Source organism: Vigna umbellata, chromosome 6 (genome assembly GCF_029865625.1).
Source record: "Vigna umbellata cultivar VRB3 chromosome 6, Vumbellata_1.0, whole genome shotgun sequence".
Lineage (NCBI taxonomy): Eukaryota > Viridiplantae > Streptophyta > Magnoliopsida > Fabales > Fabaceae > Vigna > Vigna umbellata.
In genome coordinates this window covers 7216239-7243491 of record NC_142170.1, presented here as the reverse complement: position 1 = coordinate 7243491, position 27253 = coordinate 7216239, and the positions used below count along the sequence as shown (strand labels likewise).

Below are 27253 nucleotides of genomic sequence, written 5' to 3'. Positions count from 1 at the left end.
TTTATGTGATCGTATTCTAGAAAAATTGAATACAAATGTATTTATAATGTAGCAAAAATTGATAAACATGGACATAAACAATTCTCCTTAACCAGTTCGGTTGAATCAAAGGATTTATTGTCCGCTTAAAACTCTATTGTTCAACCAAGGAGAAACCAAAAGCATCTAAAATACATATAAACTCATTTTGCAAATATTTTAGTATTAATGGCACCAAAGAAAAGATATAATTGCATGTTTATGATGATGACTAATAATTTTATACTCTACAAATAAGAAGCATATACGAGAAACTTTCAATCTTTGTGCTAACAAAAAATACATACAGAGAACTATTACCAATTCTTTTGCCTCAAAAGACATGAAAAGAACCAAAAGAAAGGTAATAAAGGACGACATGAACATATACTCCAAACCATGGTTATCAAATTGACCTCGCTGCTAGACCTCTGGTCTCAGTTGTCATCTAAAATGGTGATATACAAATTTGTATTAATCCAATAAGATTAGTATAAAACCGGTCAAATCTGATGCAGAAAATGGTTAAAAATCCTCTAATATATTGGTTATTTCATTTTTATTTTATATATAAAATTTAAATATTGATGTATATTATTGAAATTTAAATTTAAGTACAATACTTATATTTTGTTTAAACTTTTATATGTATTTAAATGTTAAGAACTTGTATATTTATATTTTATTTTGGTTTTAAAACTTTTATGTATTTTGGTTTTAGTTATAAATAAACATAAATAAATTGAAAGTAATTAGAAATAAATTGAAATTTAAGAAATTGTGAAAGATATTTTAAATAAATAAAATAGAAGAATTTTATATATTTAAAAAATATAAGATATTTGAAATTTTATTTTTTTCACTCAGCTTTCACTTTACTCACAAAAGTAAACCTAAGTTGACTTATATTGAAGGTCTAGTTGAGTCGGTTCGAGTAGAAGGCTCAACCTAGTCGATCTAGATCAAATTGACTCAATTTTCGATCCAAATCGAAGTTCAAGATGAGTTGATTAGGGTCGAAGATTAACACAAATTGAAATAAGCCAAAGGTTGAGACAAGTCAAGTCAAGTCAAAGGTCGAGACGATTTAACCTAGGTGGAAGGTCGAGGCAATGGCCTAACTTGAAAGCAAAGTTGATTCACCCAAGGACAAAGGAAAAATCGATTAAACCTCAAGACAAACGACAAGTCGAATTGGTCATGGTCGAATGTTGAGATGATTTGATTGGACCAAAGGTCGAGATAGATTGGTACAGGTCGAAGGTCAAGACAATGTTGGCACTGGTTAAAGGCCAAGACATGTTAGTCAAGCCAAAGGTCAAGATGAATCGGTCCAATCAAAGTTCGAGGCGAGTTAGTTGGACCGAAAGTAAAGACATTTTTATGTAGGTTGAATGCCAAGTTGATTTGGCATATGCATACGATTGAGTTGATTTGTCCCGAGATGAATGATGAGTCAAGTCGATCATGGCTAAAGGTCGAGATGAGTCAGTTGAACCGTAGGTTGTAACAACTAGAACTAGGTTGAAGGTCGATATAAATCGACATAGGCCAAAGTTAAAGACAAGTCAGTTAGGCCAAAGGTCAATAATTGGCTCAAGCCCAGGATCAAAATGAGTTAGCCTAGGCCGAAGTTTGAGGTGAGTCAACCTAGGTCGAAGGTAGAGCCGATTCAACATGGACCGAAGGTTGAGTTGAGTCAACTTAGGCTGAAGGTCGGGCCGAGTTGATCCATACTCAAGGTCGAGTTGAGTCAACCCGGGTCGAAGTCAGGTCGAGTCAACTCGAACCAAAGGTCGTGTCAAGTCATCCTAGGCCAAAGGTTAAACCGAGTCAGTTTTTGTAAGACCCCTTTCAGGATGCTACTTGTAATTTATAAAATATCTATTTCTTAAAGAAAAACAATCTTTGATACCATCATTATACAGTGAATTTAAAAAAGAGAGTTTATTTACTCATCATAAACAATGTTACAACCATTCACAAACAAAAACTTTATTGCAATTCCAAAACTTTAGGTGTTGTTCGAAAATTACAATTTAAAATAAATTATTGCTCTAAATACATTTTGAAAACTCCTAAAAGATTCCATAGCACGCCTCCTCACTCTAAACATCTCCAATATCATCTATAACAACATTTACTCGTGTATAACAACACAAGTTATACAATCATAGAAAAAAATAAACAAATAAAAAAGATAACTTCCCTTACATCTGAATGGTTGATTTGAGCAGTGTGGGTGAGTATGTTATTATATTGTATCACATTTTTTTTATGGTTAACTCACATTTATTTATTTGTGTTTGTGCGATGATCGTATAACTCGTATTGTTATACAAGAGCAGATGTTATTACATATGAGGCTATAGATGCTTAGAGTGAGGAGGCGTGCTGGAAAATATTTTGAGAATATTCAAAATGTATTTACAAAAAAAAATTATTTTAAATTATAATTTTTGAATAGTTGTAACATTTTTTATGACGAGTTAATAAAGTTTTTTTTTTCTAAATTCACTTTATAGTGACGTATCAAAGATTGTTTTTCTCTGAGAAATGAATATTTTATAAATTACAAATAACATCCTAAAAGAAGTGTTAAAACTTTGACCAAAAGATCGAGTTTATTTAGTCCCGAACCAAATGTTAAGTCGAGCCAACTTAGATTAAAGGTTAAAATAAATTTGTTAAAAGTCAGGATGAGTTAGTCAAGCCAAAAGTCAAAACAAATTCTCTCAAACCAAATGTTAAGTTAACTCAAATTGAAAATTATAACTAGTTATCCAAATATTTTTAAAATTGAATTTTACCTTAATAAAAAAATTAAATTATTTTATCCATTAAAAAAACTAAAATTTAAGATATTTCAATTACTCAATCCAAACAAATTATTTAAAATATAAAATAATTCAAATACAATATATTTTAACTTTTTTATATTACTAAAATTTCTTAGTATTGCTTAAGTTCCTTGTCTAAACATAATGATATTTATATAAAAATCACAATAGTTGTTTTTCTTTTTCAAAATGTGACTAATTAATTCACACAATTATTTGGAGATTATAACATTTACATTAAACTTTACTAATACCTCACTTATAAATTATGTAGCAATAATAAACAATATTTATTATTATTAACTTTTAATCTAGATAATTGGACTCTTTATTAAAAATTTATTTACAATAATAAATTTTTATTATAGTTTACAATAGACTTTTTAAAGGAGTTAAATTTAATTTATTGTATGTGTCAATTAATAATTTCCAAACTCCATGTTATTTAAATAAAAAACAAAAGACATTCATTCATTTCATAATAAATAAACTAAAATCAATTAAATTTAACTTAATAAAAAATAATTAACTTCCATGGATAAAGTAAAGGTTCAAAAACTAATCTCCTGAAAATAATACATAATATAAATTTAAATTAATACTACTATAGGATCACCAAGGATCACCAAGCTTTGGTAGAGGCCTAGTGGTCATCAACATGCCTGTGAGGGACCGGTATATATTAATGTTAGGATAATTTAAGACTAATCATTAAACAAGGGCCATTAATGATTAATTAATGTTAGATAAGTAACATTCATTAATGATCAATTATCAGATTTATTAAACTGTCGTTTTAAGGTTTATAAATATAGATTTAGTATCTAGATAAAGGATACTTATTATCATGATATAATTCTAATAAAATTCTTCTAAGAAACATATCTAATTTGAATGTCAAAATATTTGTTACAGTTTAACCTTTGTACTAGTAGACGATTGACAGAAAAAATACCAATCGAACGGGTAAGTGAGACTTGATCGACTCCCACAAAGCATAAACATTAACATTATTAATGATTTTTCTTAAAATATTTTTTATGTATAGTGTTAAAAAATCATTAACTCCATCTTCTATAATAATATCCCAATTATCTAGAAAAAAAAATCTATCCAAATTTTAACACTCAAAGAAGCACAACACAATTTCGACTCTAAATTTTTTATAAACCTTATCATTACTAAAATTAAATTGAGTCATTACGTTTTCAAATGGTAACTTATCCATTTCTCTTTGTGGAAAAGTAAAATTTGGTTTTCTAACTCTTTCCACGGTTCCAAATAACTTTTATAGTAAGTTTTTGTTTTTTTTCAAACCCGAAAAATAGCTTGGACAGAGCACAACCCCTATCTTAAAATCACTTTAAAAACAGTAAATGAAACCCAAAATTAGCTTATGATACATACAAGAAAAATTGAGGGATCATTTTGGTTTGAAAGGAAAAGAAGTATACTAGGTACCAAATGACGTACAACCCTAAACACACGCACCCTTCAATTCTCCCTCCCAATATAGCTAAATGACACAGAAATTTGTTTAAGGATTATGCATGAAAATGAACTTCAAATTAAAAACAAGAATTATTTGGACGTAAACCAAAACACCACCACGTGTTATTTCCAAGGCGTTTTGGTCAACAAAGTTCTTAGTATCTAGTAAATTTCTAAGGACTATTGTTCCAGAATTAACGAATACTGCTCTTCCCATTCCAAAAATGGCTTCCAAACATTCTCTGTCCTCCGAAACCATCGCTAAAACTAACGGAACATAACTCCCTTCTCCTATTTTTCTTACATTATAGATACCTTCACTTTCTCCACCCTCTCTTATTTTCGCTCTTCTACCCCGCCGCCGCGTCGCCGCGCGGCCACGACCCTCGTTTTCCCTCGTACAACACATACACACATAAAAAAAAGCACAAACACAAAAAGAAAACAGACAAAAACGTAGGAGGAGTTAGCTAGGTATACATTGAAGAAAGAGAACAAAAATGCTTTCGACAATGGAAGAAACCACCTATTCAATAGCCTCCTCCTCCTACCCAACAAAAAAAGCAATAATAAAACTACTAACAATCCATCTCTTCCTTTTCTTGAGCCTCCATGTCTCCGACGTCGGAGCACAGAAACAAGCATCGTCATCTTCGCTCGAACTCGAAAGCTGCGATGGAGTTTTTATCTCGTACACCCTTGTGTCGCGGGAGAAGGAGTATCCGCACGTGAAGAACGCATCGAAGCAGGCGTGGGCGTTCAAGGCGGAAGCTACGCTGACGAACGTGGGAGATGAGGAGGTGCAGGGGTGGAAGATGTTTGTGGGGTTCCAGCACCGCGAGATTCTGGTCTCCGCAGACGGCGCCATTCTCATCGACGCCGGCGACTTTCCTGCGGAGGTGGGAAATGGGACGACGATGGTGGGGTCCACCGTGGCGGACTTGAAGACCGCCATTGGCACCGCCGGGGATCTGAACCAGATGAGTGCGAAGATCGATATTGTTGGGACGCAGTTTGGGTTGGGTGTCGGAGCTACCCCCATGCCCAAAACCATTACTCTCCAGAATGATGGATTCAAATGCCCTGCACCTACTCGAAAAGGTAATATACGTATCCATGCTTTTTTCTCTTCTCTCACGTCGTAGATTTCATGCAAAATCTGTGATCACATGCTTCCAAATTATAATAGTTTTTCTTCTGCAACGTAATTATCTTCCATATATTATAATAGAAAAAACAGTTATCTCCGTAAATGTTGATCTATGTATCAAATTACAAATTTATTAAAGATAGTTTACTATAAAATTTTAGACGATTGATGTTGTAGTTTAAGAATAGGATCACGATATTTTAACCAACTTTTTTAACAACTTTTCGATAACACACGATGATGATGTATCACTGTTTTATTGGTTTGTATATGTGAAACGGCTGAATCACAAACTACGAGATAGGTTTTGTTGTTAAAAGATTGTCAAAAAAAAAGTTTTTAAAAGAGACATCTTCCTTAAGAATAATGCCATTATATACGCATGATCATGGTATTGTATATGACGGTCTTTCGTGATCATGAGATGATAGGATTTGGAACAAACAATTTCTGCATATATATAGAACTTGAAAACGATATACTGTAACTTTGATTACAATGCATGGAGAGTGATAAGATTGTTTTTATGAATGAATGGTGCAGCCTCGACAATGTTCGCATGTTGCAGAAAGGACCCGAAAGTGAAGGCAAAGCCAGTGACGAAAACCAAGTACCCTCCTCGTCGCTCTGGGGATCTCACCATAGAATACGACGTGCTTCAAGCTTTTCAGAACAACTACTATGTCCAAGTGACAATCGAGAACAAACACCCATTGGGTCGTCTTGATCATTGGAACTTGACATGGGAATGGCCAAAGGGAGAGTTCATATATTCCCTTAAAGGAGCTTATGCTCGCAGAAAAGACCCTTCTGACTGCTTGTATGGTTCAGCTGGAAAATTCTACGGTGACATGGATTTCTCGCAAGTTGCAACCTGTCAGAAGAAGCCAATAATCTCTGACCTTCCAGCAGAAAGATCAGAAGATGAAAAAGTTGGGAAACTCCCTTGGTGCTGCAGGAACGGGACCGTTTTGCCTCCACTCATGGACAAGAACAAAGCTAAATCAATGTTCCAGATGCAAGTGTTCAAAATGCCACCAGATACTGATAACAGAACGGCCATCACACCCCCTATGAAGTGGAACATCGATGGTGTCATCAATCCACATTACCAATGCGGTGCACCGGTTAGGGTTGATCCTTCGGTTTTCCCTGACCCCAGTGGACTAAACGCAATCTCCACAGCTGTAGCAACTTGGCAAATAGTTTGCAACATCACCAAACCCAAGCCTCAGCAAAACCGTTGCTGTGTCTCCTTCTCAGCGTTCTACAACGAATCAGCAATCCCTTGCAACACGTGTGCATGTGGCTGTACTGACACAAGGAAGTGCAACTCTCAGGCCTCTCCATTGCTTCTTCCACCAGAGGCTCTTCTTGTGCCGTTTGCAAACAGAACCGTGAAGGCACGAGCATGGGCCAAACTCAAGCACTTGCACGTTCCTAGCAGGCTCCCTTGTGCAGATAACTGCCCCGTGAGCATCAACTGGCACGTGAATTCGGATCACAAGGAGGGATGGACTGCTAGGATAACAATTTTCAACTGGGAGGATTACTCATTTGATGATTGGTTCACTGCGATTCAGTTGACGAAGACTTTCGACGATTTTGAAGATGTTTATTCCTTCAACGGGACAAGAATTCCTGGTCTGAAAACCATTTTCTTAGAAGGCCTGAAGGGTTTGAACTACTTGGCTGGTGAAACCAATGGAACATACGCTAAAGACCCTAGGGTTCCAGGGAAACAACAATCTGTGCTTTCTTTCACCAAAAAGCACGTAAAACACTTTGATATCACAAAAGATGGGTTCCCCTCTAAGGTTTACTTCAATGGAATGGAGTGTTCACTTCCCCCGATCAGACCACACAAAAGTTCGGGGCATAAATCTTCCATCAGTGTCATTGCACTCATATTGACAGCGTTTCTGACTCTCTTGCTGATATAAATTAAACAATAGAGAACGAAGGGCTGACATTGGCAATTGAAGATGATCTGAATCCAAATTAAGGGTTTATTTTTCTTCTCTTCGGGGCTGCTTTTAGATATATATATATATATACGTATATGTGTGTGAAGGTCACTCTCTCTCATCAACGACGGGGGCTCATACAAACTGAGCAGAGAGATAAGGATACATGATGAGGGTTGCAGCCTTTTTGTGTAAAAGTACATAACTGTGTATCTGGTACAAGATGTATCTAGCTCATATTAAAATTAGATGGCCTTTTTGATTCACGTACGTTGCTAGTGTATGGATTGTTAGCTTCATGTAGATACGTTTCTCAAACAGAGTTTTAACCTTCTCATTCACAGGTTCTTCATTTTCCTTTAGATTGAGATTACTTTGGGATGGATGGAAGATTTTCATTTCCAAAGTTGATGCAATTAACATATAAATGAACAAGTTTGAATGAAAACAGATTAAAAAATACACCTAGCAGACACCACGTATCAAACCATCGGGCATGAGACAACAATGAAGTACAGCTCAAGGTCCAACACAACCAATTTGCCTTTAAATGATTGTGTGTGGAAGGAAAATATCAGTATATAACTTTCTCTTGTAAAGAGAGGGTAGAAAGGGGTGTAAATGGAAGTTCTTCTTTTAGCTTACATACATAAATGATATTTGACAAACATAACACTAATTTTTCTTATTTTTTATTTGTTTTCTAAAAGAAATACAAAAATTTATTCTTTCATATCTATTTTATCTTTGTATCAAATGAATATATAAAAATGTATAATCGTACATTAGTCAACAATATAATCTCAGAATAATTTAGTTAGAAAGTTTTGTTCCAGCAAACTGTTAGAATAATTACTGTTACATATCATCATTAAGGCTAGTCTACTAGACCAGTAATGAGTAGTACCTAGTTCTGTACCTAGAGGTCTAGTGCAGACTCTTGGTGTTCCATGTACTCTTACTTTTTCAATATATATAGAAGATAATGAGAGGGATCTGTTAAGCCCTCAAGAATATATTTTTATCAGTTTTTAATCTCAAGTTGGTATTAGAGTAGGTTCATCCTGCTCTGGTTTCTGTCCTGGGTTGTCTACCAGCATTGTCATTGTCGTCCGCATCTGTCCGGTGCCCATTGTTGTTGTCCGCAGTTGTCTTGTCACTACCTGCAGCTGTCAACTGCAATTTAAAGCTCTTCAACTTGGTTCTCTGCCATCTCACATCTGTCCACCACCGTCCGCCGTCACTGTTCTGTCCGGCGACCACTGGATCTAGTTCGTCTCTTCACGCGACGACCAACCCCATTGGTGCTGGAGTTTGATTCTCCTCCACGCTCCGCCACGCGTCGCTTCTTTGTGCGCTGCGAACAGGCGCACGCACCGCCCTCTACCCGTCGGAAGGTCACCGCGACACCTCCATAATTGTCGCCTGAGCCTCCTCTCTCTGTTCTGACCCTCAAAACCCTACTTCAGTGATGTCCAGAAGCTTCCCTTGAAGAAAACCCTAAGAAACCCTCTCGGTTTTTTGGTTCCTTGTTGTCGCGTTTTTCTTTCTCCTATTTTTATCAAGAATGGCGTCTGGAAGTGTTCTTTCTTTCTTTGGAAGTCCCTCCATTACTTCCGAAAGGCTAAACGGAAAGAATTATCTGTCTTGGTCTGTTGTCGTGGAAATGTGGTTCCTCGATTAAGGACATTATGACCACCTTGAGCAGGATGGAAGCCAAGTACCTTATGAAAAGGCTGAACAATGGAAACAAGCATATTTCCAATTGTGTGCCCTATTGTGGCAATCTGTGGAACCCCGACTTTTGATATCTCTTAGAGCCTTCAAAACATGTCACTCTTTTTGGAAGAAAGCTCAAAGCATTTATGCTAATGATATTCAACGTCTTTATGATACAGCAAACAAACTTGCATGTCTCAAAATGACAGACCATGATATGGTCTCCTTCATGACTGAAGCCCAAGCAGTTGTGGAAGAGTTGAGAATGTTCTTGGAAGTGGAATCTTTGGAAGACATCAAGAAGAAGCTTGACAAGTATTATATGGTGATGATCCTCCGTGCTTTACATCCAGATTTGAATCATATCAGAGATCAACTTCTGACAAGTCATGAGGTCCCTTCCTTGGAAGCCTTGACCACACGTCTTCTTTGTGTTCCAGTGCCTCAATCTCGAGAAGCTCATGAAACAATGGAACCATCTGTCATGGTTGCCACGCGAGGAAGAGGAGGACGTGGAGGTCAGGGACGTCCACAGTGCACTTACTGTAAGAGGGTGGGTCACACTCAAGAAAATTGCTACTCCTTGTGTGGTTTTCCTTCAAAAACTGCCAATATCTCTAAGGCTGAAACTCCCATTTCCGACTCCAAGTTCACTAAGGAAGAGTATCAAGAGTATCTGCGATTAAAGTCTAACAGCTTGGCCCAATCATCTCAATCCCCAAGTACATCCACAGCTTGCATTTCTCAATCCATGGAAGGTCAAAATTCATGGGTAATTGACTTGGGTGCTTCTGATCACATCTCTGGTAATACCTCATTGTTATCAAACCTTTCCCTCCAAGAAAAACCCCATTTCATTACCCTTGCAAATGGCTCTAAAACTTGTTCAAAGGGAGTCGGACAAGTCTCCCTGTCTCCCTCTCTCACTCTGAAATATGTTCTTTTTTTCCCTAGTTATCACTTCAATTTACTTTCCTTAAGTCAGTTAACCAAAATGTTACATTATTCAATAACTTTTGATTTAAAATCTTTTGTTATACATGAGCGTGGCTCGGGGAGACAGATTGGAGAAGGATATGAAGCTGGAGGTTTATACCATTTTGGATCTCGTCCACGTGTATCCTGTGTTGCAGATCTTCCCCCTAAAGTGTTACATGACCGATTTGGCCATCCTCACTTGTCAAAGTTAAAAAAGATGTGTCCTAAACTTAGTGGTCTTCAGACTTTAGAATGTGAGTCTTGTCAACTAGGAAAACATGTTAGATCTATCTTTCCTAAAAGGTCTCAATCAATGTGTAATTCTAGTTTTTCTATTATTCATTCTGATGTCTGGGGACCTAGTCGCATCTCTTCTTTTGGTTTTAGGTATTTTGTTACATTTATTGATGAGTATTCTAGATGTACTTAGGTTTATCTAATGAAAGATCGCTCTGAATTGTTACCCATCTTCACATCCTTTTTGAATGAAATCAAGAACCAATTTGGTCAAGTAATTAAAATCTTAAGAAGTGATAATGCTAAAGAGTATTTCTCCTCCATTTTTTCTGCAATCCTTAGCTCCCATGGTATTTTGCATCAGTCCACTTGTCCTCATACACCCCAGCAAAATGGTATAGCCGAAAGAAAAAATAGACACTTGGTTGAAACTCCTCGTACCCTTTTGCTTGGTGCCCATATTCCTGTTCATCACTGGGGGATGTCATCTTAACTGCATGTTTTCTTATTAATAGGATGTCTTCCTCCTTTCTCAATAATAAAGTCCCTTTCTCCATTCTCTTTCCCAATGATACTCTCTTTCACACCCCTCCTCGAGTTTTTGGTTGTGTCTGTTTTGTTCACGACATGTCTCCGGGGCTAGACAAGCTCTCCACTCGTGCGATCAAATGTGTCTTTTTAGGCTATTCTCGGCTTCAAAAAGGGTACCGGTGTTACTCCCCTGAAACCAAGAAGTACTACATGTCTGCCAATGTTACATTCTTTGAACAAACACCTTTCTTCTCTCCATCTGTTCAAGATGTTCATATCCTCCAACAGGTCCTTCCTTTTCTAGTGGTTGAGTCCAATATCTCCAATGTCTCAGTCAATCCAAGTCATGCTCAAGGTATAGAGATGTATCTTAGGTGCTTTGCTTTTGATAATCCTAAGACATGGACCAGACTATTACCATGGGCAGAGTTCTGGTACAACTCAGCATTCCACAACAGTCTACAAACAACACCATTTAAGGTGGTGTATGGAAGAGATCCCCCGGCCATAATTAAATACACCATGGATCCTAAAGACCCTCCATCCGTCCAGGAGCTCTTAGGGGAACGGGACAGGGCTTTGACTCAATTGAAGAGGCAACTTCTTAAAGCCCAGGAAAAAATGAAGAAATATGCTGATAACAGACGCATGCATAAAGAGCTGAAGGTTGGTGATTTGGTTTTGGTCAAACTCCAACCTTATAGACAACACTCCATTACCTTACGAAAAAACCAGAAACTAGGACTGAGATATTTTGGCCCATTTCCAATCATCGATCGCATATGCTCAGTGGCCTATAAACTTTTATTGCCTGAAACTGCTAAAATCCATCCCATCTTCCACATATCTCAGTTGAAAGAATGTAAGGGTCCCCATGACATTGTTTATGTTCCACTCCCATCGACTACACTGCCCGAGGGTCCCTTGTTGATGCCTCAAGCTATCCTTCAGAAACGTAACATAATTCGCAGGTCCAACAACATTTCCCAAGTCTTAGTTCACTGGCTGGGTTATCTGAAACAGAGGCCACATGGGAAGACCTTAAAGAGTTTATCAAAGCCTACCCTGACTTTAACTTTAACCTTGAGGACAAGGTTAGTGTTGATGGGAAGGGTATTGTAACGAGTGAGAATAAAAGGGCCACTGCAGGGGTAGAATGGGCAGGGGAAATGGAGGCTAAGGATGAGTCAGTTGGGAAATCAAGCCACATGGCACCGATAGCAGAAGAGAGTGGCAGACAAAGGCACGTGAGAGAGAAAAAGGAAAATACAAGGTTGAGGGATTTTCTGTGGAGAAAGAATGGGTACAAAAAAGGGAATTAGTTAGCACTGGAGGGGAGGCAATGATTGGAAATTCTTCTTCTCTCTCTAGGACGTATTCCTTCATTGTTGAGACCAACTTTGGTATTGCAGCTTTTGTTAATTCTCTGTGATACCATTCGAACTCACAGGAAAAAAAAATAAATTCTGGAATATACACTTCTAATTCCCAAGTTTTGTGCCTTCCTCTGTTTCGTATTACTGTTACATTGAGTATATTACACATAATCATTCTACTAGAAACAGCAGGTAAATTACAATTGGAACAACTAATGACAATATCAATCCTACACAAAAAATTCTTACAGAAAGCGTTTCTTTTTATCAAAATCTAGAAAGGTAAAATTATTGAAAGCGGGCCTCCTTGCCCTGGACGACGATGGAGGAGCGCGAGATCTTGGCGAGTACGGAGCTGGAATCGCTGGACCTGTCAGGAAGCGACACTCCGCCTCTCTTGCCTTGGGACGCCATGAAAAAGGGAAACGAAGGAATTAGGGTTCACAAATTTGTTCTCACATCCTAATTCTGAAGCACTCGTTAGTTAGCAGTGCTTCCTTCTCCTTATACACGTATACCCTGGTTACCTATATGTGTCTGTCATTGATCTTCTAAAATCTCTATATAATATTTCAATTTATTTTTAGTGTCATTTTTCTTTAACATCGTACCCTATATATTTTTTGTTACAATAAAATATATTCAATCAAAATAATTTTAGTGATAACATATCTTTCATTTTAATTGAGAGAAAATGTGTATCAATAAATTTACAACGCAAGAAAACGAGTTTAGAATAAAATAGTAAATGAGGTTTTCTTGTTAAAACTAATTATTAGACAATTCCTCTGCTTCAAGAAAAGTTTTGATAATTTAAAAGGAAATTTTAAAATATAATATAAAGTATAATTAAATTTATAGTAAATGTTGGAAGTCTCACATCAACTAGAGAGATAGGTCAATTTAAAGTATATAAATGGGTGCAAATCTCACTTTACAAACCGATTTTGTGGAGTTGAGTTAGACTTAAAATTAACTTCTTAATATGGTATTAGAGTTAGGTTAGAGTCTATCCTAACCATATATGTTATTTGTTGGGCATATGGTTACATACGCTATTGGGTTGGTATAAGAAAACCTATTAATTTTTATAATACTTATAAAACTTAACTAAATGAATTTTATGTGGCAAAAATAGTCTAATTTTTCATGCATTTATTTATTTGTATACTAAATTCAACTTAAAGGAATTGTAACCACTAATGATACTAAAATTTGTAATAGTGTCTCCTTAAATAGACAAAATGTGATTGCTTGTATGGACAGACCTACAAGCTTGCACGAAAAAAAATTAGAAATGAGTAAAATTTCAAGTGCATAAGCCTCCATAGGTCCAATATGCATTTCTTGTAGCCCACATGGGCTCCGAATTAGTGGCCATATGTTGTCTTCTTAATGGAGAAGATTTTTTCTTAGTCTCCAAGTTTGCAGAATTATGGTTTTTCTTCTTATTTTGTGAGACACCTTTAAGTAGAATTGTTAACTTGACCTATGACTCATGGATAGTCTTAACCTGTCTTTGAAAAAGCCTTCTTTAAGGAGTCCTGTCAAGTGGAGGCAAAAAAAGTCTTACACCCCAAAATCTCCTCTCATGTGACTTAAGGTCAAGATTTAAATGGGTTTGACCATATACTTTAATTAGTTCTTAGAAAAAAGATCAGTACACATATAATATTATATATCTTATTAGATAGTTTAATATGTTGTAATTTTATTATATTTAAATCAATATTTTTATATCATACTTATTATTATATTATTAAATAAAATATATAATATATAATTTAATACAATTTTTTATTATAATCTATTTATTACTTTTATCGATTTCTCAAAAGAAAAAATTATACAATTTAATAAAACAATATGTAGTACATTGTAATAAAATCTCAAACACGGTAGAAGAAACACGAAGTATAGAAAAAATGTGAGAATATTGGATATTCTAAGGAAATTCATGCCAATTTTTTTTATAATTACTAAAATATATATTTATGATATATATATATATATATATATATATATATATATATATATATATATATATTGATTATTAAAGAGAAATAAATAATTAATAGAATTTAAGTGTAAGTTTAAGTCATACATTAAAAAAAATAACATATAATAAAAAAATCCATAAACTTAGTATTCAATAATTTATTATTTTAAACTTTCAAATTGAGATGTCTTATTTAGTTTTGATTCAGATCTAGATGAATTTTTCACACAAAAAAATATATTAAATGACTATCACATATACTTTAAAAATATGTTTATCTAGTCAAGAAAAATTAAATATATTTAGCTTGTCAAGAATTTCAAAGTTCTATTTTGTTGTGTAATTTTCCTATATAAAGAAGCAACCATGTTTATTGAAATCTCTTATAAAATCTATGTTAGTCTGATTAAAATGTTTATATATATATAGCTCTTTGACATATCAGAAGTTAATTACATTTTTTTCTTATATTCAAAATGAATATTTTTTTCTAAAAAAGAGACTCATGGGTTGGTTTTAGCTCACAAAGCTTTTGTGGATATTTTGGCCTCGTGAGCTTTCTCAATGAGGGCATTTTTGGCCAAGTAAGTTTTTTTGTCCCTAACCCATGTGGGTCAGGACCAAATTATATGAAGGGAACCAAATTGACAAGTTTGCCTCTAGGGTTACCTTAGGCTATAAATAAATGTGTCTTCCCATGTAAAAGTCACCTTTGAATGGAGTGATGTTATGTGCCAAATTTGTGTCATATTAATCAACTTAGGTCACCAAGGTTAGAACACTCATTTTAGGTTTCCTCTAGCCACTTTTAAGAGTTGACTAACCTCTCTTGAGAGCACCTAAACACCATCATAGTCTTTCCCCCTTGCTCGAGTCATATAGTTTGGAAGAGGTTATCATTTTATCACATCAAAACAACCACATGCACACCATATTTCTACCGCCATCAAGCTTCTGCAAACCACCATTCATTTAGGAGTTTCTCCTTGGTTTGAGTCATATATCTTGGAGGAGCTTATCCCATCACCACACAACATGCACACTCTAGATACAACAATAGTGCAAAGAAAATCTCTTATCAAAAGAAGCTCTCTTTCCAGAATAACATTTATATGGATTTTGTGACTCATATGCTATAAACGGTGAGAGGTCATGATGTTATCTAGGTCATGGTGGACTGGTTGATGAAGAGTGTTCATTTCTTGACAATGAATCAGAGGATGTCTATGGTGAAACTAACACAGTTGTACATAAAGGAGATAGTGAGGTTACACGATGCGTCATTGAGTATTGTGTCAGATAGAAATCTACAATTCACTTTAGGTTTTAGTAAACTCTAGTAGAAGCTATGGGTAGCAGGTAGAGGATGAGTTATGGCTATCATCCTCAAAGAGATGGTCAATTAGAGAGGATAATTCAATCTTTGAAAAAGTTGTTAAGGACCTGTGTTTTTTATCATCTGGCGAGTTAGGATGAAGTGCTACCTTTAATGGAGTTCACCTATAACAACAACTTTTAGGCGAGTATACACTAGCACAAAAACAACGTATAATGTCACGCGTTCAACGTCCAACCAGTGAATAGCCAATGTCAATGACATTTTTGTAAATAAATGCATTTATTAGACTTCGTTTAGAACGATAATTCGACGTCAATTTAAGACGTCGAATATTTAGAAGTCCAACATCCTATTGGGTAAATTTTGCAAAAAAGTTTGGCCCAAAGGTGAAAATATATTTACATATGACGTCGAATGCCTTAGAATTATACGTCAAAAGGTTATAAAACGTCGAATGCCCTAACGTTAGATGTTAAAAGGTTAGTGAATTCAATAAAAATTTGAGCGGGAGATTGAAAATTCATTCCCTTTATCTTAGCGCGCGAGACCCTTTTCTCTGCTCAAACTTTTCTCGAATGAAGTTTGACAGCCATCACATGTAATCTTTCTTTCATTTGATACAAATGCATGTTAATTAACTACTTTAAGTATGATTTTTGTTTGTTTTGATCAATTATTTTCGTTTCTTATCCTTCATAGGCACATTCTGCTTTCTCTCTCACAAGTGACAACACTTTATTTCGACGAATCCACCTTTTGAAGGTTAGTTTTCATTTTCGTTTTGAAGAACTTATTTGTTAAACTTGTTTGTTGTTGTTGTTTGATTGAACTTGTTTGTTGTTGTTGTTTGGTTGAACTTGTTTGTTGTTTGTTTTTTATACTATACTGCACGTTCATAGTTTATACTTTATAAAATATCAAAAACTGAAATTTGTTGTTTTTCTGTTTTTCAGGTCTTCGTAGAATTGTAAAAAATGATCACAATTAATTAAAAACACAAAAAAATTTGTTAACGTCGTATATTGACAAAATTCAACGTTAATTAATGTAGCGTTGAATTTTTTAAACTCGACGTCAATTTAACGTCTCTTAATATGACGTTGGCCTTGAATTCGATGTGAAAGGGCAAAAAATACCGACGTTATACGGTGTTTTTGTACTAATAATAGGTATGACACCTTATGGGATGTTATAGAACTCCTTTGTGCTGGTACCATGATGTCAAAGTTGTGTTCGTAGAACTTGAGTTGTTGCAATAAACCATAAAGAAGGTGAAGTTTATACAAGAGAAGATGAAGGCCTCACAAAGTAAGCAAAATTCTTACCTTGATCAAAGGACAAAGTAAGCAGAAGTCTTACCTTGATCAAAGGGAAAGACCGTTGGAGTTTGCATTTCGGGGTCGTGTTTTATTACGGGTAACTTCAACCACTGCTGTGGGAAGGGCTAGTCGTTCAAGAAAGATTTATCCTAGGTTTATTGGTCCATATCAAATTTTGAGATGAATTGTACCAGTGGCTTATGAGATTGTCATGCCACCTGAGCTGGCCAATCTTCATTCAGTGTTTCATATCTCACAACTAAGGAAGTATGTGTTTGATCTTTCCCATGTGCTTGAAGTGGAGGATGTTCAAGTTAGAGAAGATCTCTTAATAGAGGTGCGACCTATTGGAATAAAGGATTGTCAGACGAAGCAACTTAGAAGAAAGACTATCAGTCTAGTTAAAGCTGTTTAGGATAAGAGGACTTTACGTGGGGGATAGAGAGGATATGAGAAAGTCATACCAACATTTGTTCTCTACTAAGTCCAATTTTTGAGGTAAAAAGTTTTTGTTGTTGAAGAGAATGTAAAAGCCTAGAAAATTGTGTTTTAAAATTGATAAAGTATTTATAATGATGAGACTAAGTTCTTTTAGAAATAAAAGTTTAAAATATAAATAGAATTCTTATAAACAAGTTTTATTATCCTAAGTCACATAATCTCTTTAAAAAACCTTTACTCTAGAGCTTTCCCTTTTCTCTAAACCTTCTAACAACATGTTCATTTGTTTGAAGATCAGAGAATTCTAGAATAACTCTTGTGGAGAGATTTTCAATTCTATCCGATTAGTTTCTCAAAAATAGAGTAAGTTGGTTTTCTACTCTTCTCTTTAGTGTGTTTTGTCTTCTTTTGCATGTGGAGTATTTGGGGTTGCATGTGATATTTAAGTATTCTATAAGACTATCTACTGATTAGTAGTCATAATAGTGTGTCATAATCATGTTTCTATTGTTCGTGGGAATATATAGAGTTTCCTATGCTTTTTTAGTTGTTTTAGAACCTCTAAAGTTGTTTAGTCATCTATCATGTAAAGGGAGCTAACTATCTTGTTTTAGAAGTTTTTATGTTTAGAGACTATGAAATTGGATATTTGATTTGTGTGAGATTGATTGATTATGATATTTGTGGTTGAATTGCTGAGTAATTTGAATGTGTTGCATTGTTCGTGTGTTGTTTGACATTGTTTGAATTAGTTTTAAGTTGAAGAACTGGAGATATAACTATTTGAGCACGTTGACATTCATTTTGAGATTGAAAATTGTTTTGGAACCAAACATTAAGTTAGGAATGCCAATTATGTTATCTAAACAGGTCCCTAGTTCCCTAAATCAAGAATTGAGTTAATCATTTTCTAATATGGTATTGAGCGGTATTGATGTGCCACTTTTTACTGTAGGTTTGAAATAAACTAACTTATTTTCGCGAAAGATTTGTGTTGTTGAGTGCGACTTTTTGTGAAAGGAATGGGGTTGAACGGCGGACATGTCGCTGAGCACCACCCTTTGAAAAGGCCTGACACTGAACATTAGTTTTAAGCGCTAGTTTTGAGCATCAGTGTGCATTTTATGACTTTTTCTAAATATTCTAACTTGCTCAAGATTGATTATGGTGTTTAGGTATTTTAAGATGTATAATATTATTTATATTAATGAAGAAAATGATTTAAGATGTTGAGAGAATTTCAAAGAGAAATTATGTGATGTGGTAAAGCTTAATGTATGCATTAACATATGGAAAGTAAAAAAGAAGTATTCTCAACTCTAATAACTATTCATGTTTAAATAGAATAAAATAAGTTATGTAGTAATAGTGACAATAGGTGTTAGCCATTGAATAATTGGTCCTAAACCGATGGATACTAATTTTGTATGTAAAACTCTTTTATGACTTGTAGAATATAAATATCGCCTATATTGAAACTTGTGTCAAATATCTAAATAATTAAGTTTAATATTACGAACGTATGTATATGTGATATATATGTGATATGTTTAATATTCGTTGTTGATAAATTAGTAAATTGTGAATATTTTAAATCAAATATTTTGATACATTAAATTACCTTTTCTTTATTTGTAAGTTTGTCTCTTATTTACAAAAATCACCTTAACGATGTTATTAAATAAGGATGTTATGATAGATCCAATGCAAGATAAAAGTAATACTGAAACTTAAAGTTGAACTATTTGTTTTATTGTCTATTTCAGTTTTTGAAAAATAGAATTATATTTTTGTAACGGTGTAACAATTCCTATTAGTGATATAAAACCTTGTTTATATGTATAATTAATATTAGTTATATGTAGAATAACTTTAATAACATTTTATATATATTTCTTTGAATTATAGATATTTTCTTCATATTGAATGTGATGTTTTTTTTAGTAATTGAATATTAATTAAATATTAGTAATTAAATAGGAATAAAAATAGGATGAAAGAAGACAAATCCTAGTGTTGAGTCTGCAGGTAATGCTAAAATTGTTACAAAGTCAAACAAAATGTAATATAATTTCCAAAGTTGGGGAGAATTTCATCTTCAGACACGTAGATCTGCCTCTTGAAATACGACCTTTCTATATTATATGGTTTACTAAAGCTCTGAAATTGCCGTTATACTAAAGCTGTTCAAAGTCATGTAATCAAACCCTAGGCTAACCGGATCATTGCTGCTTTTTTCTTATGTACATAACCAGTTTCCCCACACTCGTTAAGTAAAAAAATACCTCAGTTGACAGTTATCTCCTCCCCAATATTAATGTCGTCAGTGTACTGAACTTTAGGCTCTAAATCAATGAACTGGTTTGATTTACTTGCTAAGTGGGAAATGCTGACCCTCCCTTGCCGCTTAATATAATCAGCAACCGCTTTCATCTCTTCTTGGGAGATGTAAATAAATTTCCCTCTGTCATCCATAACACCTGAAAGCCGACCTGATGCACAAAAATAACTCATTATATCCCATTCACCTTGGCAGCTGAAAGGCAGTGTGTAAGGTATCATAACCTTAAAAAGGGCAATAACATTTGAACGTATAATAATTTTAATTTTATCAAAGCTGTAACCAGTAAAAAAAACGGAGACAACAACAGAATACTTATTAATGGTGGGGAAGGAGGTGGGGAAGAACACAATTTAAGGCCCATTTGTTTAATCTCTTGAAAAAAGTAATTCGAGTGTAATAAAAAGAGTTTTTTGGGAAATTTTATAAAGAGCCAAAATTTATATTTTGTTTGGATAAGAATTATATAAAAAACACACTTTATTTCAAAACAATAGTCATAATTACAGTTTTTTTTTTTTCAAAATGAGACTAAAACTAGCTTCTTGAAATAATTAGAATCTGGCCTTTTATCAAATGCTACTTAAAAGTTATCTTTTGGAAAAACACGAAACAAACTTAATCCTCCTATACAAATGCCTACAGAGGGAATCATGTAAAGACAATGTTCAAAAGATATATAACACATCCTCTTACACGATATTCCAATACTCTAAATTATTGGTTGAAACTTGAAACTAGTTGGAAAACACAAATTAATGTGAATCTCTCTTCTTATTTAACAAACCTTCCTCGTGACTTTATCAGATAACTCAAACACTATGACACAATAAAATGCACGTACCTTGATTGCACAAAGAAAAAACATACTGTTCGTTCAACAACCCACAAAAAGAATAACTAGATTGAGTAGCAATGCTAAGAAAAGGGCACGTTATCCTTTGGTATTTGACAATAATAATAAAAAGTTGGTCACTCTTTGTAGGAAGGTTTTAATATAAGGACAACTAATGAGTATGGACAACCTGTTACTCGCGAAAATGGGGTATAAATTAAAATATACATAAGGAATCCGCATTGAGTATAATATTTCCTCCACATTGAACCTTGCCAATGAATTACCATAGAAAATGGGAAATTGGCTATATATATGAATTCCAGTGGGGGTGTAGGTGATGTAAAGACAAAAATCTAAGTAATAAAAATGGGAAAGATAATAGATACTTGTTATGATGGAAGACAATTTAAATAGCAAGGTCCTTACCCATGCTTTCCAGGGATGTGATACGATTGATACATTCCTGCATTGGTACAAAAAAAATAAAAGGCCAGTGAATGAAAAAAATACCACTCAGACAGTACGAACTATAACAATCTTCATCCTTAAAAAAAGAAAGTACAATATAGGGCTTCATTACTTAGAAACTATCACCACTTGGCCTAATACCCATAAAAGTGTAGAGAGAGTAAATTACAAAAAGCTAAAGTGCCAACTAGAACTATAATTCAACTTAAAGGCCCGTATCTCTTGTCCAGGAAATGGGAACAAGAAATATTTTACGGACCTTCATCCAAAAGGGAGTGGTTTGTAATGTAAAATATTTGATAATGAAACGAATTTGTACTCAAAGGGGAGTGGCACATTTTGATTGTTTGTTACTTGTAGTGCACCCAAATTACTGTGTTCCAGAATTAGTATAAATAACAAGGTTACTGATACGACAGTTTGTGATGGGCCTTGAGACAGTAATTTAGGAAGCAATGTATCTGAATTATCATTTTTTTGTGTGTCAAGATAGTCATTTGGACAATGCTGGATTTGCAACAGTTATCAGGTGTTCCACATATAGTGTCAAATATCACATTATCGAGAGATATGACCAAGTTATAGTATATAAGCAGATTTAAACCTCAGCTTACAAGTTAGTACTGTGAAGTTAAGTGAGATTTAGTCCACTTTTTAATATAGTATAAGAGTTTATCCTAGTAAGGTTTGTTAAGTTATCATGTCTCATGCTATCAAATCATTATAAGATCATCCATGACATGAGGGTGTGTTAGAAATCTTACATTGTAGAGATATGGTTAGATTATAAGATATAAGTGGATAGAAACACCATCTTGCAAGTTGGTTTTATGAGGTTAAGTTGGTTTTCATGAGTAATTGGTATTGAATGTGTTTGAGAGAGAACAAACACTATAGGGGCTTAGGCCTTTGTATTGCATGTTGAGAGATGTTGCTCTTGATGAGGGACTTTGTTTTGTGATCTTCCTCCGCTCATAAATTTAGGTATTTACAATTGAGTTCAATTGAGTCCCTGATAAATTTTCTTGATAAATTTTCTTGGTCAATTGACTACTCAATTTTGAAATTTTTCTTAATTGAGCCCCTGCTGTTTAGCTTTCCAATATGTAGGTAACATGAGCATTATTTTGCCTCGTAGTCTTACTTATTTGTTGTCATGTGTTAAGAAATGTGATGTTTTATGATTAATATAATATTACGATTAATATAAAACGAGTGATTTTATGCTCTCACTGAATGTGTTGGTTAACAAAGTCATTATGCTCCTGGATGGCTTCCACATCATCACCTAGAGCAACCAAGGGATTGTCTCTGTCACAAGAGACATTCCTGTTGTCCAACACATTTTAATGAAAACAATAAAAATTACTTATTTTTTCTACATTAACTGCAATATTGCTTGGAGGATATACACCATATGGAGATGAGGAGGAGGGTCAGGAGATGCAACCGTCGAATGGAGGCCTGGAGCCCTTGACGATGATTATTATTTTTGTTTTGCTATCTTTGCTTTACGTTTAAGAACGTTTAAGATGACTATTATTTTGCTTTGTGGTCTTTATTATTTGTCGTCATGTGTTGAGAAATGTGATGTTTTATGATTGATATAAAATTAATATTGCAATTAATATAAAACGAGTGATTTTATGCGCTCACTCAAAATGTGTTGGATAATAAAGTCATCATGTTCCTCGATGGCTTCCACATCATCACCTAGAGCAACCAAGGGATTGTCTCGGTCACAACCATTGATGAGATGTTCCTGTTATCCAACACGTTTTTAATGAAAGTAATAAAAATTACTTGTATTTTTACATTAACTACAATATTTCTTGGAGGAAATACATCATATGGAGATGAGGAGAGGGATCAGGAGATGCAACCGTTGAATGGAGGCCTTGACGATGATTAGATGATTATTTGTGTTTTGATATCTTTGCTTTACGTTTAGCATTTTATATTCTATTGGAACTCGATCTTTCGTTCTTTACTTAGTTTCAGTTGAACTTTATATTCTTTTGGAAGTCTGTTTCTTTAGTTTTTCTGGATTTTAGTTGCAAATAATAGTAGGATGTTTTGTTTGACCCGCTGTCATTTTGGATGTTATTTTTAGTGGTCAGGTAATTCTTATTGGTTGAGAGACAGGGAATTTAGGGGTTTCATGTTCTCAAATCAGCAGCTGTAGGTTGTATGATCAAACTAGAAAGAACAGAAAATCTCACGAAAATGGGTTCATATACAACCCTGCTTGTAATAAAGAACAGAGAACGAAGAAAACTAGGATCCAACAATCTTCTCTCACTGCGCAGTGATGCTAATTGTAAATTGTAATTGAGCTCTAAGGCAAAAGAAAACTAATAGGATTATGCAACATTAACATCCTAGATTAATAGAAATATATGATCACTCATGTATTTCTCCCTTCTTAGGGGCCTTTGTTTCACGGTATAATTTTGTATTCCTAGGAAACATATTCTTTAGAATATTATGCCCAGCAATGATATTTCTGTTAAAATGTTTGGTTGGTTTTTAATAATTAAAAGAGAGAGAGAGAGAGAGAGAGAGAGAGAGAAAGAAGAATGTAATGGAAATAAGTAGTTATTATTTCCGAGAGACATTCCCTGGAAAAAAAGATACCAGGGAATATATTTTCATAGCCGCTAACAAAGGTAGCAACATTAATTCACATCTTCACAAGAAGATGACGAATAACAAACACCATTTAGTAATTAGTAGAATGCACTGTTCACTCTACCTTACATCTCCACTTTCCCTTCCTCCATCTCTCCACTCCAGAACTCTTATTTTTCTATCATATAAGATTGGAGTAGCATCATCTATCTTAAACACAGGGTTTTAGCTAGCTTCCTTACCAATACAAAATATATAAAAATAAAAATAAATAAACAAATAAATAAATAAGTAACCTCAAGGTAAATTTAGTCATTTATCCCAACTATACTTTCATCCTATTATTTTTTGGGAGCGGGAAATTGTTGGTGGTTTATATAATAGTAAAATACTAATAATTGTGTAGTAGTGTAGTAATAGCCACACTCACATGAAATAGTAGAAATACGGACATGGGATCAGCCTGTGTAGAGAAGCTGACTAAAATAAAGGAATAAAATACGAAAGAATACCTGTGTTCGCAATTTAAATTCTGCAGCAAGTTCTTCTAAGGGAACACATTTGTGCTTCTGAACGATTACACAATTAAGTCTAAATTAGTATGGCTATAAAACCTCTTCAAAGATGACAATTATATTCCTAAAATTATTGCTATTAATTTTTATTTTTTCCACGAATAAAGTATGAAAAATTTAGTAAAGGGAAATCAAGGAAATCAACGGAGAATAACCTTTATATATTCAACAAAATTGGCTAGCAAGTCTTCAGCGCTATCCTGCGCTTCTTCAAGGGTACCTTCCTCATCAACTGAAAATTCACCTTTCCACTTTTCAAACTCCAATGCAGCAGCCTCCTCCTCCTTAGCTTTCTGAGCTTTGGCTTCCTCTTCCTATATGAACCATGACAAAAGCATGTGCTTTGCAACTTAATAAACCATAAGAAAGTCTATACTAAAATCAAGCAGAATAAGGTAATGAATTCACCAACATACGCTCCTGTGCCTCACGCTCCTCATCCTTCAACCTCCTCATTTCTGAATAACGATCTTGTTTTGCCTGCTTTGACTCTCGTGCAGCTTCATCAGCCTTCCAAGAAGATCAAAATACAACTATTTAAATTTTAACAAAAAATAGATAAATCCTTCAAAAAAGTGAAACATGCATAGAAATTCAAAAATACATAACAATGCCCAGGATATGCGGGGAAGACGAGCTGTCTTGAATTAAACACTCAACACCCCTATCTGAGTACAAATTCTCTCCTGTATTCTACAAACCCTTGAATCCAACACTCAACAGTTTAAGTATTAGTTTTAGAACTAAATAAAAACTAGAGACAGTAGCCATGCACACTGCATGGGAAAAACAACAGAGGTCAAAACAAAATAACCATGCTTTTTAATAAAATTACAGTAATCACATTTAGGTAGGAAGCAATCTCTTCTCAGAAGACAGCAAAATGTGTAGAGAAAATGGACAGTTTTAATAATAATATTATTAAATGGATTAAGTCAGGTGTCCTTTACAAAAAACCTTCAAATACAGATATCATCTTTCATTTCAAGAAACCACCCCTTTGGGTAAATCAAATTCAAACATAAGTTATAGTCCATTTGTAAATTAGTATAGAAGGCTACAAGCTATGGTGCAAAAAGCAAGAATCCAGCAAAAAATATACGCAAGTAAAAAAAGATGGAATATAGACGAACATCACCATGCCATTTGACACCTAGAAAGAGATAGAGAGAGAAGTGTAGGTATGATAGATGACGTGATTGGGAGAGAGATAATAGGTGTTAATGGAGTGTTTGTGATTTTAGGTGTCCATATATAATTACCCTAAAGTTAATTGTACCAGTTTCTAAAACAAAACAAAAATACCTGACGCCGTGCTTCCCTCTCTTGCCTTTTGGTTTCCTTTTTCTTTGATGCTTTGGCCTCATAATACCCTCCACCAGCTTCATCGTCACTCTCACCAGCAGATTCTGTTTACACGTAAACAGAGTTCATAACTCAAAATGGCAACCCAGTTTCAAGAAGCCATTTCCATGCATACTTCCATCCACCAACCAGTTCAATCGTACTTCCATATGAACTTCTCAGTATGCACTTATAAGAGAAGAAAATAAAAATGGAAACGAACAAGTTTCTCGCGTAAGTTTAAATTATTTTAGCTTATATGTACGTAAAGATCAGATTTTGTAAGCTAAAAAAAAAAACTGTCAACAATCTAATTTTAATTTATGAGAAAAGTTTAATTTAATTTACTTTTTCTTCCCTATAATTATTGAGAAATTTATCTACGCAAATCAGAAGTCAAACAGTTGACTCCACAGGTAAAATTATCTCTATATCTCATTCTAAGCTAAACACTAACAATACATAACACTGATGGATCTAACAAGATAGCAAAACATAAACCTACAGAGATCACCAGATTTCAATGATTTCACATCCATCAACCGTCCTTGTGTTCATTTTGAACAAATTTCTTTACGAGCACTCATATAAAGACGAGAAAATACGAAGAAAAATATGGAACGAACTCCTCCCTAACTTAAATTTTGCTTTGCATAAGCTCATGAAAACTCTTTTATATTAATTTCTTAAAAGATAAATTTATTTTTGTTTTTTGCTTCAAAGTTTATCCAAACATTCTCTTAGCATAAAACAACTTATCTCGGATTTATGAAGAAGTGACATCTCTGATTCACATTTTCATTCACCAAGACATCATTGCCTTTTACATAGACACAACAAATTAAACTAAAAAAGAGCAATAAAAGAGGAAGACGAGAAACCTTCTACCGTCGCAGGCGGATCTGCCGACGTACTAGCTCCAGACGCAGCAGGCCGGCGACGCATACGACGAGTGGCGGTGGTGCGCACAACGGTTTCTCTCCGCGGAGCCTGTCGATTGATTATCAATGATAAAAAAATCCGGTTATGAATTTAAAAGCGAAGCGATTAGGGTTATGGTAGCGAAATGAGGAAGAGTGATGGAGTTGAAAGAAGGTGCAAACCTGGGGAGGTTCGTCGTGGTGAGGTGGAGGCTGAGAATCCTGACGGCGTTTCCATAGGTAGAGTGGGATCAACGCTACGACGAGAAACATTGAGAGTACCGCTACGAGTAGCTCCTCCATTGCTGCGAATCGAGCTTTGTGTTTCCCTTCTTTCTTCTTCTATCTGGTTTCTTGCGAAATTTATTTATGAACTCTGTTTGGGACTCTTGGAAACGACGCCGTTCCTTTCCTTTCTCTTCTACGCTTAACGATGTCGTTTCTGTCTTTGCATTTTTTAGACGGTGGTTTTATCATTACAAGTTCATATTACGGTTAATAAAAACAGAATATGTAATATGTAATATGTAATAAAAATTAACTTTATTTAATGCAGAGAATATAGAATATGGTTTTACTTTATCTTTGAATTTTTAGAACATCTTTAAAAAACTTATTAGTATATTTATCAATTTATTTTTCTAAAGTACGTTATCAACTAATATTTTAAAGACCTTTAATTATGTTATTATTAAAAAAATGTCACACCAACAAATATTATATGAAAACAT

The 27253-nt window shown here is 34.4% G+C and overlaps 2 protein-coding genes across 2 annotated transcripts; one reads left to right on the top strand and one right to left on the bottom strand.

Annotated features, from left to right (window-relative positions):
* Positions 1-4723: 4723 nt before the first annotated feature.
* On the top strand, positions 4724-7730 carry COBL10 (COBRA-like protein 10 precursor). Its single transcript, XM_047325645.2, has 2 exons — positions 4724-5450; positions 6043-7730. The coding sequence occupies exons 1-2, from the start codon at positions 4850-4852 to the stop codon at positions 7440-7442; spliced, it is 2001 nt and encodes a 666-aa protein (XP_047181601.2). The 5' UTR covers positions 4724-4849; the 3' UTR covers positions 7443-7730.
* Positions 7731-19399: 11669 nt separating this feature from the next.
* LOC124846584 (DDRGK domain protein) lies at positions 19400-26876 on the bottom strand. Its single transcript, XM_047323870.2, has 8 exons — positions 26706-26876; positions 26484-26592; positions 25564-25667; positions 24667-24768; positions 24414-24572; positions 24196-24252; positions 21011-21047; positions 19400-19897 (listed from the first exon to the last, which is right to left on the bottom strand). The coding sequence occupies exons 1-8, from the start codon at positions 26823-26825 to the stop codon at positions 19692-19694; spliced, it is 894 nt and encodes a 297-aa protein (XP_047179826.2). The 5' UTR covers positions 26826-26876; the 3' UTR covers positions 19400-19691.
* Between the last annotated feature and the right edge of the window lie 377 nt (positions 26877-27253).